The sequence below is a fragment of the Gossypium arboreum genome, chromosome 5 (genome assembly GCF_025698485.1).
Source record: "Gossypium arboreum isolate Shixiya-1 chromosome 5, ASM2569848v2, whole genome shotgun sequence".
NCBI classification, from domain to species: domain Eukaryota; kingdom Viridiplantae; phylum Streptophyta; class Magnoliopsida; order Malvales; family Malvaceae; genus Gossypium; species Gossypium arboreum.
The window spans coordinates 46,273,808-46,290,155 of NC_069074.1; the positions used below are offsets into that span (position 1 = coordinate 46,273,808).

The following is a 16,348-nucleotide window of genomic DNA, read 5'->3' on the forward strand; positions in this document are numbered from 1 at the left end:
AAATTGAATAGCAAATAAAAAACAGCAAAGAATGCCGGCATGCAGGAGTAAAGAAAAAAAAGATGAAGAAAAAGAAACGACTGAGTGGTTTAGGAAATTTTGGCAGAAGGAGAAAGGAGGGGAAAATTTTAAAAAGAAAAGAAAATAAAACAATCATGGATATCTCCATATCCCTAATTTCAGTCTCCCTCTAACCTACTTCTCAAAATTCTTGTTTGACTGAAACTCTTTCGGTCAACGAAGCAAAAATAAATTTTATCCCTCACACAGAGACTTGAACACAATACCTCCATCACACTAACACTCCACTAAACCACCAGACCAGTAGACCCATTCTGATATGAAATTACAAGTAGCCTAAAAGTTAAGGCTTAATTCAGGGAAAAGCCAAAATTTACCCAAGTTGTCGCTTGAACTTGGAACCTCACACACACACACTCAGAACACTTAACCACTAAGTAAATATACATTTGTGTCATAAATTCACAGAAACAAAAAATATAACTTTTGGGGTGTTACAACTCTGCCCCTTAAAAGAAAATTTCTGCCTCGAAATTTACTTGATCAGAACAGGTAAGGATACTGCTGACGCATCGTATCCTCAGGCTCCCACGTAGCCCCCTCAGTGTTATGATCCTTCCATAGCACCTTCACTAATGGAATGGATTTCCTCCTCAGAACTTTAACATCGTGATCCGGAATCTGAACCAACTCCTCCTCAAAGGTCAGATTTGGTCGAACCTCAATTTCTTTAACAGGCACAATATGCTTGGGATCAGAGCGGTAGCGCCTTAACAAAGAGACATGGAACACATCGTGAATCCTATCCAACTCCGGAGGTAGCTCCAATTGATAGGCGATTGGCCCTACTCATTTCAGAATACGATACTACCCAATAAACCTAGGGTTTAGCTTACCCTTGCGACCGAGCCTCAGAATCTTCTTTCATGGCGAGATCTTGAGAAACACGAAATCCCCCACAGAATACTCAATCTCGCATCTTTTCAGATCTGCATAAGACTTCTGTCTATCAGAAGCTGCTTTCAGACAACCCTTGATCAATCTAACATTATCCTTTGTCTCGGAAACTAATTCAGAACCTAGAACACGTCGCTCGCCCAACTCAGTCTAGCATAAGGGAGTACGACACTTACGACCATACAGTGCCTCGTAATGTGCCATCTGGATGCTAGACTTAAAGCTGTTATTATAGGCAAACTCTACTAATGGCAAGTACTCCTCTCAACTGCCTCAGAAATCAATAACACAGCTTCTCAACATATCCTCCAGTATCTGAATCACCTTCTCTAACTGACCATCTGTCTTAGGATGAAAAGTAATACTGAAGTCTAATCTCGAACCCAAAGCCTCATGCAGCTTCTTCCAGAATCGAGAAGTGAAACGAGGATCCCTATCAGAGATGATTGAGACAGGTACCCCATGCAACCTCGCTATTTTAGAAATATAGAGTTTGGCTAATTTTTGCAGAGAAAAGTCTATCCTGGCCTGAATGAAGTGACCAGACTTGGTCAATCGATCCAAAATGACCTAGACAGTATCCTTATTAGTGGATGTTAGAGGCAACTCACTAACGAAGTCCATCGTCATTCGCTCCCATTTCCATAACGGTATCTTATCCGACTATAACAAACTCGAAGGTAACTGATGCTCAGCCTTAACTTGCTGACAAGTCAAGCAGCGAGCAATGAAGTCAGTAACTTCACGCTTCAACCTTGGCCATCAGTATAAATCTCGCAGATCTTGATACATTTTGTTCCCACCGGGATGCATAGCATAGGGATACTATGCCCTTCCCTCAGAATCGACTGTCTCAAGTCCTCATTATTTGGTACACAAGTCCGACCACGGAAACATAATACCCTATCCTTATTAATCCCAAAATCAGTAGTAACGCCACTTTCAACCTAACGGAAACGCAACTCAGGAGACTTGTCCCCTATCTGTTTATCTTTGATCTGATCATTCCATGTAGGTTTCACTTGAAGTTCAGCTAGCAAAATCCCATCATAGAAAACACTCAGTCGAGCAAACATCGCTTTCAGGTCGGTATAGCCCTACGACTTAACACATCGGCCACTACATTGGCCTTACCAAGATGGTACTCAATAGTGCAGTCATAATTCTTAAGCAGTTAACCCATCTACGCTGCCTAATGTTTAACTCCTTCTAAGTGAGGAGATATTTGAGGCTCTTGTGATCAGTGTAGACACTTCTCACCATACAAGTAATGTCTCTAGATTTTCAGTGCGAATACTACTGCGGCCAACTCCAAGTCGTGCATCGGATAGTTCGCCTAATGAGTCTTGAGCTGACGAGATGCATAAGCAACTACCTTACCATCTTACATCAAAACGCAACCTAGACCCACATGAGACGCATCACTGTATACCACAAAGTCTCTATCGGGCTCAGGCTGTATCAGAATAGGAGCTTGAGTTAAGACAGTCTTAAGCTTATCAAAGCTCTCCTGTTATGCATCAGTCCAAACGAAAGGAATTCCCTTACGTAGAAGCTGAGTCAACGGAGCTGCAATCAAGGAAAACCCCTTCACAAATCATTGATAATATCCTGCCAGCCCGAGAAAATTAAGGATTTTAGACATATTCTTATGTTATTTCCAACTCAACACAGCCTCAATCTTACAATGATCAACACGAATCCCCTCAGCCGAAACTACATGTCCCAAAAAGGTCACTTCTCGGAGTTAGAATTCACACTTACTGAGCTTCGCAAATAACTATTTCTCACGGAGAGTCTGTAGAACTACTCTGAGATGCTCATCTTGCTCATCTTCTGTCTTAAAATACACCAAAATATCATCGATAAACACCACCATAAATTGATCCAGGTAGGGCTGAAATACTCGGTTCATTAAATCCATAAATGCCGTCGGTGCATTAGTCAAACCAAAGGGTATAACTAGGGACTCGTAATGTCCATATCGAGTTTTAAATGTTGATATACACATCGGCCTCTTTAACTCTCAACTGATGATAGCCCAAACGCAGATCGATCTTAAAAACACAAAGGCCCTTCTGAACTGATCAAATAAGTCATCTATCCTTAGAAGTGGGTACTTATTCTTGATCGTTAGCTTGTTCAACTAACGATAGTCAATATATATCTTCATTGTCCCATTTTTTTTCACGAAAAGAACAAGTGCTCCCCACGAGAACACGCTGGGACGAATGAACCCACGATCCAACAACTCCTGAATCTGAGCCTTAAGTTCTGTCAGCTCTTTCGGTGCCATTCGGTAAGGGGCGATAGACATCGGAGCTGTACCAAGAATCAACTCAATCCCAAACTCTACCTCACGGCTCGGAGGCAACCCCGGTAACTCCTCAGGAAAGACATCCAAAAAATCTCTTACAGTTTTAATATTCTTAACAGAAGAGTCCCTAGAATCGGAAATACTAATGTAGGCCAATAATGCCCCACACCCTTTCCGAACCAACTTTTCCACTACCAAAGATGAGATCTATTCTTAACAGAAGAGTCCCTAGAATCGGAAATACTAATGTAGGCCAATAATGCCCCACACCCTTTCCGAACCAACTTTTCCACTACCAAAGATGAGATCACATTAGTCAGGTAGTCTCGTAATTCCCCAATTACAATTACCTCGTTATCCTCATCAGTTCTCAACACAACCCTTTTTGTCGCACAATCCAGACTTACTCAGTGCTTTACTAACCAATCCATCCCCAATATCAAATTGAACTCCCCAAACGAAAGCTCCATCAGATCAGCCTGAAATACTATCCATTGGACATCTAATAGAATGTTTCTAAACAATTTACTTACTCGGATAGACTGTCCCAACGGACTCGCAACAGTTACCTCGCTAGAATTACTCTCAACCAGAATGCTCAACGTTTCAGACACAGTACTAGCTATGTATGAGTGTGTAGAGCCTATGTCTATCAGTGCAAGATAAGGTATATTAAAGATTAAAAATGTATCCGAAATAACGTTCGAAGCATCTCTGTCCTCACGACGATGAGCAGCAAAAAACAAAGTAGGCTGCCTCATCTCAGTCAATCCAACACCTCTACCCGGTGCTTTCTGTCCTCGGCCCATCTTTGTTACCACCCGGCGGACCTCATTTCTAGATGGCTCTTGAACTACTCTCGGCGGTATGCAGGTCGATAACTAGAGTATGTATCTAGTCAAATCTCAATAGACAATCTTTAACACGATGCTCTGTGGACTCACATATTAGACATGACCAGTAGTCCTCCAACACTCACCCAGATGGCGTCTACCACAATGTCTACAAGGTAAGATACTAGGAGGTGCAACAGGAAGCCCAACTCTCACTAGCCCATCAGATCTGGTCTTTTTCTTAGGCTTTATAGCAGAACTCGAGGGTTCTGAATCCCTCTTGTTCTTACTCCTCTCACGATCTCTGTTTTGGTGCTCCACGCGCTTAACATCTTCAGCAATCTTGGCCTTCTCGATTAGAACAGCAAACTCACGCTCTCTTTGTGGAGCTATCAGCACCCTCAATTATCCCTGAGGCTGTCCTCGAAATGGACACATCTCTCATATTCAATCGTCACCATTCTTCGCACATAATGACTCAGTATCAGAAATTCAACCTCATACTCAGCCACTGAACGGTCTCCCTGGTGAGATTAAGGAACTCAGGCCTCCTGGCATTAATGTAGCTAGCCCCTACATGCTTAGCTTGGAACGTAGTCTTAAAATAATCTCAGGTCAAACAGTCGAGCTGAGTGCCCTCTTTAACCGTGAGCCACAACTGGTATGCCTCATCACGTAACAGAGAAACAGCCCCCTTAAGCTTCTGCTCGGCTGTAAAATCCAGGTCGTTCATAATTCTCTCCATGGACTCCATCCAATACTCAGCCATGTTACGTGCGACTCCAGCGACACCCGTGAATAACTCAGCCCCATTGGACCGGAGTCGTTCTGTAATTGACCCTCGGCCCCTAGAACCAGTATTAAGCCCAGCGACCCTCTCAAAAATCTTGAGCATAGCTTGGGACAATACGTTGTCCCCGGCCATGCAGTCATGAGACACAGTCTCAGTAGCAGGCGACACTAGCATCTCACTTGTGTCCAAATTCGATATACTATCTATGAAAGAGGACTCAACTCGAGCCCCTCTACGGCCTCTACTTCAGCCTCTAGTACCATATCCGCAGATACCTCATGCGCTCATTGTTTAATCGAATTTATCTGTGTTAAAAATTTTATGAATTAGTTAACAGTTCTGATATTTTATTAATAGATATTTTATGCAATACAGTATCAGAAGTTTAGAGTCTGTTATCGTGAATCGTAGTCTTACTACTGGTTTTAGTTTACACTTCCTAGAGTGTTTTCAGTATGGTATACTACCTAAAGTAGTTTCAGAATATTCTAATCATATTTTCAGACAATCCTAAATAGAGTTTTAGAAAACTTACAGGATCGACGCTGGAGACTCGGTGTGCCACATACTTATTCCAAGAAAATTTTTCAATTTTTTTATAAATCATTTCTTTAAAACCAATATTTAAAACCCAAATCCACAGCCGAGTTTTGCAACTTGACTTTCATACCACTAAATGTAACACTCTAAAGCCTGGACGTTATTGCTGGATCTAACAAAGTTGCATAAGAGTGTTTTAGAAAATATAATAACCTTCAAATCGTTCCTTTATTAACTTTTACTCAGTTCAGGAAACCAAATTCTAAATGATTTGATTCAAGCAACTCTTTTACGTGGAAGCTTTTGAAGCCCAAATAATTAGTTTTAGGTAAAATCGTTTAAATTTACGAAAACCTTAGTTTTTAGGAAAACCATGTTCTGATGAGTTGCAGTTTAAATAATCACAAAACCGTATAAAGTCCCGAATTAAAACCAAACAGTCTAAGTCCAAGTCCAAAATTACATCAAAAACCCTAAATAAGTAATAAAAACTGGATGTAATCGAAAAAAATAGTCTAAAAATTTACATGTGGCCACTCTCGAGCCCTCCGCTTCACCGATCTATCAAGTCTGGAGATTACCTACACAGATTAAACAGAATAAAAAATGGTGAGTTTTTGCAACTCAGTGTGCAATCCCCACAGAAGTCATGCATACAGGCATATATCAGATCATAATCATAATCAGTCTGGGTCGGAGCCCCTTACAGAAATCAGTATAGGCCTTAGCCCACTCAGCTGCAGAATCAGATATATATATATTATGGCCTTGGCCCATCTCAGATACAGTATGCAGGATAGAACAGATTAAATAGAGTCCTACCCACTAGCCTCTACGCACCAACTCCGTCTAACCTTACACATCATATGGGGATAAAATCAACCCACCCATCCCTATACACCATGCTGTACCGAATACGGCACATAATTAAATAATTATAGCTGTGCTGCCAGATATCAGGCTTAGGAGCCTTTCAGAATACTTCCTCCATAAACATTAACCTAACCCCGATGCAATGCAGCATACAATACATGACATGTAAATATGCAATTAACAAATCATATATACAAATCGGTGTACATGCTAAGACACATATATACATAGTCAGATCACATAGTCAGGGGTCAAGTAACTCTCACTGACCCTATAGTAGGTCCCAATCGACTTGGACAACTCGAGCAACCTTTCAGAGTATTTCAAAAAATTGGGCTCACACGACCATGTGGCCTGCCCATATGGGCTCACACGGCCTGGCCTAGAATTCCACACCCACACGGCCCAATAGGTCAAGCTTGTGTGTTGCACACGGCCTCACTAGCCATCACACGGCCGTGTCATGTGCCCGTGTCTTGTGCGCATAACCTGGCTTGTCGATCACACGCCTGTGTACTTCCACACGGCCTACTACATGGCCGTGTGGCATCGACAGAAAGGTTTTCAGCTTTCATCAAAACCTCGTTTATTATGTTTCCGAGTACACACCTGTGTCATTTACGCTATTAAAACAACTACGAGCACTCCCGAACCACCTACTCCAGTACTCCAAACGACTAACTACAACTCCGCAAGTGTAGAGACACAAGATTCTCGATTCATTGCAAAAAAGACAGAATGCAAAAAATCGAATAGAAAATAATAAAATAATAGCAATGAATGCCGACAGGCAGGAGTAGAGAAGGAAAAGATGAAGAAAAAGAAACGATTGAGTGGTTTAGAAAATTTCATTAGAGGGAGAAATGATGGGAAAATTTCAAAAAGAAAAGAAAACAAAATCATGGATATCCCCACATCCTTAATTTCACTCTCCTTCTAACCCACTTCTCAGAATTCCTGTTTGACCGAAACTCCTTCGGTCAACCGAGCAAAAATAAATTACATCGCTTACACAGAGACTCGAACACAAAACCTCATTCACACTAATACTCCACTTAACCACTAGACCAACAAGCCTATTCTAATATGAAATTACAAGTAGTTTAATATAAGCCTACTGCCTAAAAGTTAAGGCTTAATTCAAGGAAAAGTCTAAATATACTCAAGTTGTGGCTTGAACTTGGAACCTCTCACACACACCCAGAACACTTAACCACTGAAGTAAATACACATTTGTGTCATAAATTCACAGAAACAAAAAATATAACTTTTGGGGCGTTACAACTCTACCCCCTAAAAGAAAATATATTAATAATGTTGTTAATTGAGTTGATGTCATAAGTTAACTCGACATTAACTCACAGTTGATAACAAAACCATAATAAACAATTATATTGCATTTAGTATTTTTATCTCATGTATTTATGTATTTAAATATCATTTTACTCATAATTTAATCTCTTTTTATTTTAATATAATATATATTTAATGTGTTATTATAGTTAATTAATTTCAAACCATACATTTTATTGTTTATTATATATTATTTTAAATACACATGTATATTCTAAATATGTGATTTCCATACATATGTTATAAGATTTTAGTACCCAATTAAATGAAAAGTTTATAAAATTTGGCCCTTTTAATTTCAATATCTTCGTTTAAATTAGAATAATAAAATTTGTATTTGCTATAACATTATTATAATTTATAAATAATAGTTAATTAATTTTTAATAAGGCGTAATGATAAATTTAATCCTTGATATTTATTTCCTTTGTTAGTTTGATCCTTATTTTCTTTTAGCTAAATTTGATCTGCAATCTTTCGAGAAAATTCATATTTGACCATCAACATTTCAAAAGAATCGAACTATTTTTTAACAAAATAGTAATTAAAACGTTAAATTTTAAACATTAACTTTTATAAACCCATGTACTCCATGTTAAATTTATTTGACAATCCACTTACTTCATGTTTTTTAAAAAAATTATGAACTTTTTATTTTTAATTATGTTATTTTTAAATATTTTTATGATTTTTAAATTATTTGTTAACGTGACATATAGTACAAATAGTATTATTTCAACATGAAGTACATGTAGATCGTCACATGATTGCTACACCAACATCGTTAAAAAATAATGTTTTAGTCAACATTCTTTTATAAAAAATTATTTGACTCTTTTTGAAAGGTTATAGGTTAAATTTAGCTAAAACAAAAAGTCAAATTAATCAAAGATGGAAATGTTGAGAGCTAAATTTATCATTATGTCTTTTGGAACTTATATTAGCAAAAATATTTCTTATTTGATTAAAGTGTGTATTATTAATTAGTAATTAATAAATGGGGAGGAATCCACTTACACTAGTGTAAAACCCCCCATTCATATAGTTTTGTACAATTAATATTACAACAATCTAACCATTAAATTTATTAATATAATTATACTTGTGGTGCATGTAAATTCTCAATCTGGGGTTTTTTATAACAATAATAACAAAAAAATGCACCCTGATTATTTATGAAAATAGAGTGTTTTCTACAGTAAACATGAGTGTCGCCACACTATCATGCTATATCACCCTTGTTGCCATCAATCTCGGTGAAGAAGAGAAAATGTTTTTTTAACTGGTGCCACCAAGTAGTCAGGCAACACTGACAAAAATATGATTTTTTTAAAAAAAATAAAAAATAGCTCATATAGAAATATGGAGGAAAATATTTTTTTATTTTTTTTAAAAAATATGGCTCACAGAAAAAGAATTGTAACACCCCGAACCCGAGACCATCGCCGGTGTCGGACACGAGGGGTTAACGAGACAAATCCTCTTAAAGTACCGACCAATTCGGCATTTCCAGACAGGCTGGAAAACTGCGTCACCGTCGCCTTAAAAATCATATCTTGAGTTTCAAAACTCGGAAACTGATTCCGTAAATTTTCCCTGAATTTAGACTCATATATCCATCCATGGATTTATTTCTAGAATTTTTGGTCAGGCCAATTGGTACAGTTTATTAGTTAAAGTCACCCATGTTACAGGGGTCGACTACGCTGACCTTCGCGCGTTACAACTTGAATATCTCTCTGTACAGGGATTTAATACTGGTGCCGTTTGTTTCTAATGAAACTAGACTCAAAATGGAATCTGCACATATAAGGCATGACTTATAATTCTTTCTGGATAATTTATAGTAAATTTTCAAAGTCGCGACAGGGGACCCAGAAACCGTTCTGGCCCTGTCTCACGAGAACTTTAATATCTCTCGGTATACTGTTCATATGATCGTTTCGTTACTTTCATATGAAAATAGACTCGTCAAGGTTCGTTTACATAACTTATTCAAAATTTAATACCCTTCCTACAAATTTTGGTGATTTTTCACATCCACGTCACTGCAACTTGGCAGCATCCGTTTTTAAGGTAGGCCTTACCTATTTTGTAGTTTCCATGGACCAACTATAGTCTAGTCATACATAGGTCCTCCTATGATCATGTTTAGCCATTCCAATGGCTGATCATGTGACCAACACTCCCATTCCAATCCATAATAACATCATGAAACCATATAAAATTACAAACCACAAATGGTCTAATTCCGTACTCCACTTTTACGAACCATTTTCGCATGACCGTACATATATACATCACAAAAGCACTTGAAAACAACCGAGGGTAGTCCTATACATGCCATATCCAAAGTTCAACTAAAAGAGTACCAAAATGGGGGCTTTGATAGTGTGGATGACTTCGACTTCAAGGATCCCGAATCCGATAGCTAACGAGCAAAATCTATAAGACAGAGAAACAGAGGAAACGGAGTAAGCAATTTATGCTTAGTAAGTTTGAGCAAGAAATTTCAGCACAACAAAAGCTTAGCATTCATAAAGCTAACGGATAATTTCATATGTACAAACTCTCAATAACATACTCATTTCACATTTCAACCCCTATGATCATACATAAGGGATCACCTTAGTCACATACCGAAACTCATTACTCGATCGAGCGAATATTATTCAAGGAATCAACTGATTCAAGCTCATATGAACATACCTCATTGCTGGAATTTTTCTCAAGCGCATTAACTGAAATTTTACAGCAAGATTGCTTATTCTAGAATCACGTACCTTGAATTTAACCAGATATAACGACTCGCTCAAATGCCTTCGGACGAAGCCCGTTATAGCGACTTGCACGAATGCCTTCGGACTTAACCCGGTTTAGTAACTTGCACAAAGCCTTCGGATTAGCCCGGATTTATTAACTCGCATACGAATGCCTTCGGATCCTAGTCCGGATATAGTCACTTAGCACAAAGCCTTGAGACTTAGCCTGGACATCATTCAATAACCGAGCACAATTGTCAATAAATTATGACACATTCAGATTTCATTTTCAATAGCAAAACTCAAACACAAGGCACTTTTTACACTTGCAATTTCGGCTCAATAGCCACACACAAAGAGCATGATTTTAATTTGCTTTAAACATGATCTAATCATTTCGAATTTAAGCTCTATTACTCAAGAACTTACCTTGGATGTTGTCGAGCGATTTCGACGGCTACTCGACTACTTTTTCCTTCCCTTTATCGGTTTTAGCTCCCCTCTGCTCTTGAGCTTAATTTGACAAATAAATTGATTTAATCATTTGAGCATCGAAGAGGAATTCAAGGTACTTAGCCAATATATATACTCATTTGGCATCAAAGTCGATATGTACGAAATCATGAGTCGAACTCAACACATTAGTTAATATTCCTCTTAGCCTAATTTTCTAAGCCAAGAATAGGCATCAATATGCTTGCCTCTAACCGAGTGCATGCACACCAATTTCCCCTCATGTGGTCGAATATGCATGTCCATGTTGAGGCCAATTATACACTTTATACCACACCAAAAAAAACAGCATACATTTTACTAACTAATGCATTCCATAATGTACCTCAATACACATCTATCATTTCCTTCATGATCGAAACATCATCACAAGCAAATATACACCTTGAAATAGTATATATGTCATACCAATACATCATGTACAACATATATACATATATATATGCTAGAGCCGAATCTCAAGTTGATTGTAACTAAACACGAACAAAATTTCAAAACACAAATCTTACTTTCCATGCAATTAGCATAAATCACACTTTTGGATGTACCATGGCCGAATACATCACAACACCATAATTTGGTCATGATTAAACAAAAACTTAGCATCTCATTCAAAATGCTAAAAGAAAATCTAAGAGTCCTCAATCCCCCATCACATGTATCATTATCAAGCTTGATATTTAGCATGCAATGGCATTTACACCACATTTACTTTGGCGAATTTCATTCCCATGACATTGCAAAGATTTGAACCATGGGCTACCAAGAACATCAAGCTAGCAACTAAAAACATGCATGAATTTCATGGCACAATCTCAAACATACCTTAATCTTGATGCAAGTTTAGCCAACCTCTTCCTAATCCTCTTCCAAAAAAAACATGAAGCAAAATTCCTTCCTTCCTCTAGTATTTTCGATCAAGAGAGAATGCAAGGTTGGATGAACAATTTTTTTTCTTTTTTTCATCTACAATACACGGCAATGGGGTTTCACACTCACACTCACATTTTTTTTCTTTTCTTTCTTTATTACCCATGCTTATTTGTTTATTATTTCTCCCTAATGCCCACAAAACTTGTTTCATGACATGTTTAGCCCATGATTCCTTGTCATGGCTGGCCACTACAACTTGGGGGGGGGGGGAATTTGACATGCAAGTCCTCCCCTTTGACTACATGCACTATTAGGTCCTTATAGATTAGCCTTTCACTTTTCAAAAGTGTCACACAAGTCCTACTAACTGAATTTACATGCAATCGGCTAAATCGGAACTTGAAATTTTCACACATTCATAATTACATATTCTAGACAATAAATTTTACATTCAAACATTTCGGTGACTCGGTTTAGCGGTCCCGAAACCACTTCCCGGCTAGGGTCAGTTTTGGGCTGTCACAAGAATGAACTGAAACAAAATTAATCTAAGGTGTCACCAAGTAGTTAGGCGGTACTTGTTTGGAATCTAAAATAATTTGATTATTTTGAGAAAAAAATTTATTTTTTAATGGGTGTCATCTAACACATTGACAGTACTGGTGGTTTTTTTTTAAATGTCACTAAAAAAAAGAGGCTAAAATAGAATTAAAAAAATGTGATGTAAGTTGGTGCTGCCAAGTAGTCAGGCAGCACTAGTTTGAAATCTATAAAAGAATTGACTGTTTTGAGAAAAAAAAATTAATGGGTGTCGCATGTTAGTGTGGTGGCACCAATATCCTCTATATATCCCTCCTCGGGCTAAGAATTAAATTTTAATTGTTTATGGTTTCAAACAAACAAAATGGGAGAGGAAAAAAAGTTGTTAAAAACAATATTTTTCTATTAAGAATTCTACTGTTCTTTTACCTTGGAAATCATGTTTGACTTGATAAGGTTAGATTGTAATTATTTTTATATTTTTAAAATTTATTTTACTATTATGTATGATTATTGACTATATATTAATAATTAATTGTATGAGATGCAATATATATTGTTTGATAAAAACTATTTTTGTTGCTTTAAAATGATAAGAATCGTTTTAATAGGAACTAATATTTTTAATTTTTAATTTATTTTACAGATTTAGTATCGAATATGAATAATTAATTCTTCGTATACATCTATTTAATTCTTCATATACATCTATTTTAATGGGGTAACTTTCCAAACAGTAGTTGGTTGTATATTTGAATTGTGCCATCAAATAGAAATAAGGTTTGACAAGAGTGTAAAACTTGATGAAATGAAACAAAAGATTAGTGTAAAAATTGCTCAAAGCTGTGGGAGGAGAATGTCCAAACTATTCTACAAATTTCTAATTTTCTTAAATTCGTGCAAATATATGAAGGTGGAACTTGAAAAGGATGATGACGTGTAGACTATGATCACATTGTATTGCTCACCTGGGAACGTTAAACTAGCTGAATTGTTCACTGAGTTAGCGGATGTTGAAATCGCTCAAAATGTCACTCTATTAAATCAACAATATGGAGTTGAAGACCTGTTTACAGAGGTTCCAAGAGCCTCTGTTGAATCTTATATACACGGGTTTGACTTTGATCTAAATGTTAGATGGGTAGAACCATGCAATTATGGTGTGACATAAACATGGGACGACAATCCTCACAATGCTATAATTGTGTATAACAGCCTTAATCCGGGTCCTCATTTATAGATACATTCATTGGTGATTGGTATCGATGTAGGTGGTGAGAAAAGACCCGGTAATGGTGGCGGTTCTGTAACACCATTGTGAAGATTTTAGTAACCTCGACCTCAATGAGGTCTTGGATGATATCAACGAGGAAGGCGCAAGTGATGATGATAATATATATGCCCCTTCGCTTGGGAACCTAACTAGTGTCATTTTTATACAGAATGATCCTTCACCCCACATGTTGAATGTAGATCTCGATGTTGCGCATGCATCTGGTTTCAAAAATACCCAGGTTGTAGGTCAATGATTCATAAACAAGTAGGAATATATATTTTCCATCAAGAAGTATAGCATGAAAGTGTCAGTGGACTACAAAGTCGTATCTTAATCAACATTATAAAATAGGGAATGTTGGAGGTCCACAGAAGGTTGCAATTGACAGATACGAGTTGCATTAATGTAGAGGTCACAACTGTAAGAGATTTAAAAATATGTAGGGCCCCATACATGTACTATTGCACGAATGACGCAAGATTGTCGAAAACTTGGCACAAAAGGAAATTGTAACTACATCATGTCACTGGTGAAAGACATACCCACCATTCTTGTATCGGTTTTGATTGCCAACATGCAATCCTGATTTCAGTACAGAGTGTCATACAAGAAAGCATGGTGGGCTAAACAAATGGCAATGGTACAGTTGTACAAAGATTGGGATATGTTGTACAATAAACTGTAAAGGTGGTTAGATGTAATACAAGAGTATGCGCCAGGGATTGTGGTTGACTTGCAAACACTTTCTACTTACAAATCAGATGACCAACTAAGTCTGAAGACAAGAATTTTCCACATATTGTACTAGACATTTGATACATATGTTAGGGTTGTTCCTCATTGTAAGCTGCTTGTGTAGGTTGATGAAACCTGATTTTATAGGAAACACATGTAAATTCGTGGAGATTGGGCTTATTGTGGCGATTAGGTGTTCTGATGTTTTGTAGAGATTTGCCTACTGCATCTGTCATATTACAGTTAACTTTCACAAGGAATTCAAGAATGTAGATTGGCGTAAAAATTTGTGAACATGGGTAATTCAATAATCATTTTTTTTTATCTTTTGAATACATTTAGAAACCAAAAAGAATGATAACATGTCCTATGGAAATACGTACATAGGGTACAAGCTGGAATAACATCGTTTCAGGCAGAGGATGATGAGACTTTAGGTTGAAACGAATCATGATGTACACCAGTGGTTCCGTAGCATGGAGCCGTATTAATGGGCTCAATGTTTTGATGACAATTCTCATTATAGACATATGACCACCAACCTCGTAGAGTCTGTTAATGGCTTTTTAAAGCGTACACAACATATACCCATTTTAGTTGTTTTCTTATCTATATTATACATGCTAGTAACCTTGATGCCAAAAATGGGGGAGAAACAAGCAAAGTAGATTGACGCGGGATATGTTCACTGTGAGGAGGTTAGAAAGGCGATGGCAGTCAACACACAGAGTGTGAGGTTATGGCACTTGAAAACTTTCCAGATGATAGAGTCCATCGACCATTAATCGAGTTTCTCGGCTAGGTCCTACGTAGTTGATGTCCGAAATAGGCGATACAACTGTGAGAGGTTTTAGACTCTTCAATACCTATGTTTACACGTCATTGCAACATATGCATAGGTCAATGTCAATTATGATCAATACATCGATGAGGTGTACACATTGGAATACAGGTTACGTATTTGGGAAAATGAGTTCCCTACCTTTAGGGATATCTCGACATAAGAAGTGCCTCCACCTACATTCGAGTTGCCCAAACTCAGGGCTACGTAGGGTACCCAACAGTCTACTGTAGGATTCAAAATGACATTAACTTAAGGGGGAAAGGCAAACTTAAACATTGTAATCTATGTGGAACGGTTGGCCAAGGTTGAAACAAGTTTCGTTATTGAAACTTTCGTCTTGGACAATCATTAGAGTTAAGGCAAATATAAATTTATGTATTCGATGTTCAAATGTATTTTAATCATTTTCAGAGATTGAATTAAATTTGTTTCTACATTTTTGTCATGATGACCCACAATTATGGGCAAGCTTGCCCTTATTACAAAACTGAAACAATATGCATTAAATTCATATATGGTAAGAAGTTAAATTTGCTCTCAATTATATTAATTCAAACAATTACATTGACAAAAATTCATAAGTTAATTAAAATATATGGAAAGAAAATTTTTGAATTACAATTTTTAATTTAAATAATTTATTAATTATATTTGTTTTTAAAAAATATTTGTTCCCGTAAATAATTACAAAAAAAAATTTTTTAAATGAAAGGAAAAACTGAATCTTTGTAAACGTCAAAATGAAAACATCAAAAAAGACCCCCACCATCCCTCTCCTCTCTTCCTATCAACTGAGCTTATCGATCCTTCTCCACCTCATTCTCTGCGAAGTCCGGCATACCCCCACCCAGATAATGCTCTCATCTCTCCTCAAACCCTCTTTGCTAGTAACTGAGCCACTCTATTTCCCTCTTTAGGCACATACCCAAACAGCTATCTTTTGAACCCTACAGCTTTCGATTTGTATCATGAATGAAAAATCCTATAACCGATCCATCTTAATTGTAGGAATTCAGTTTTTTAATCATCGTAAGCCATCACATTCCAACAACACCTCCTGTAGCCTGAGGTTTAGCCCAATACTCACTACCTGGAGACATGCAAAGGGCTTTGTTGCA

At 37.3% G+C, this 16,348-nt stretch overlaps 1 protein-coding gene across 1 annotated transcript; it reads right to left on the minus strand.

Annotated features, from left to right (window-relative positions):
• Positions 1 to 564: 564 nt before the first annotated feature.
• LOC128292668 (uncharacterized) lies at positions 565 to 2,054 on the minus strand. The gene is made up of 2 exons (XM_053027562.1): positions 1,931 to 2,054; positions 565 to 866 (listed from the first exon to the last, which is right to left on the minus strand). Exons 1-2 carry the CDS (start codon positions 2,052 to 2,054, stop codon positions 565 to 567), a joined length of 426 nt encoding a protein of 141 aa, XP_052883522.1.
• Between the last annotated feature and the right edge of the window lie 14,294 nt (positions 2,055 to 16,348).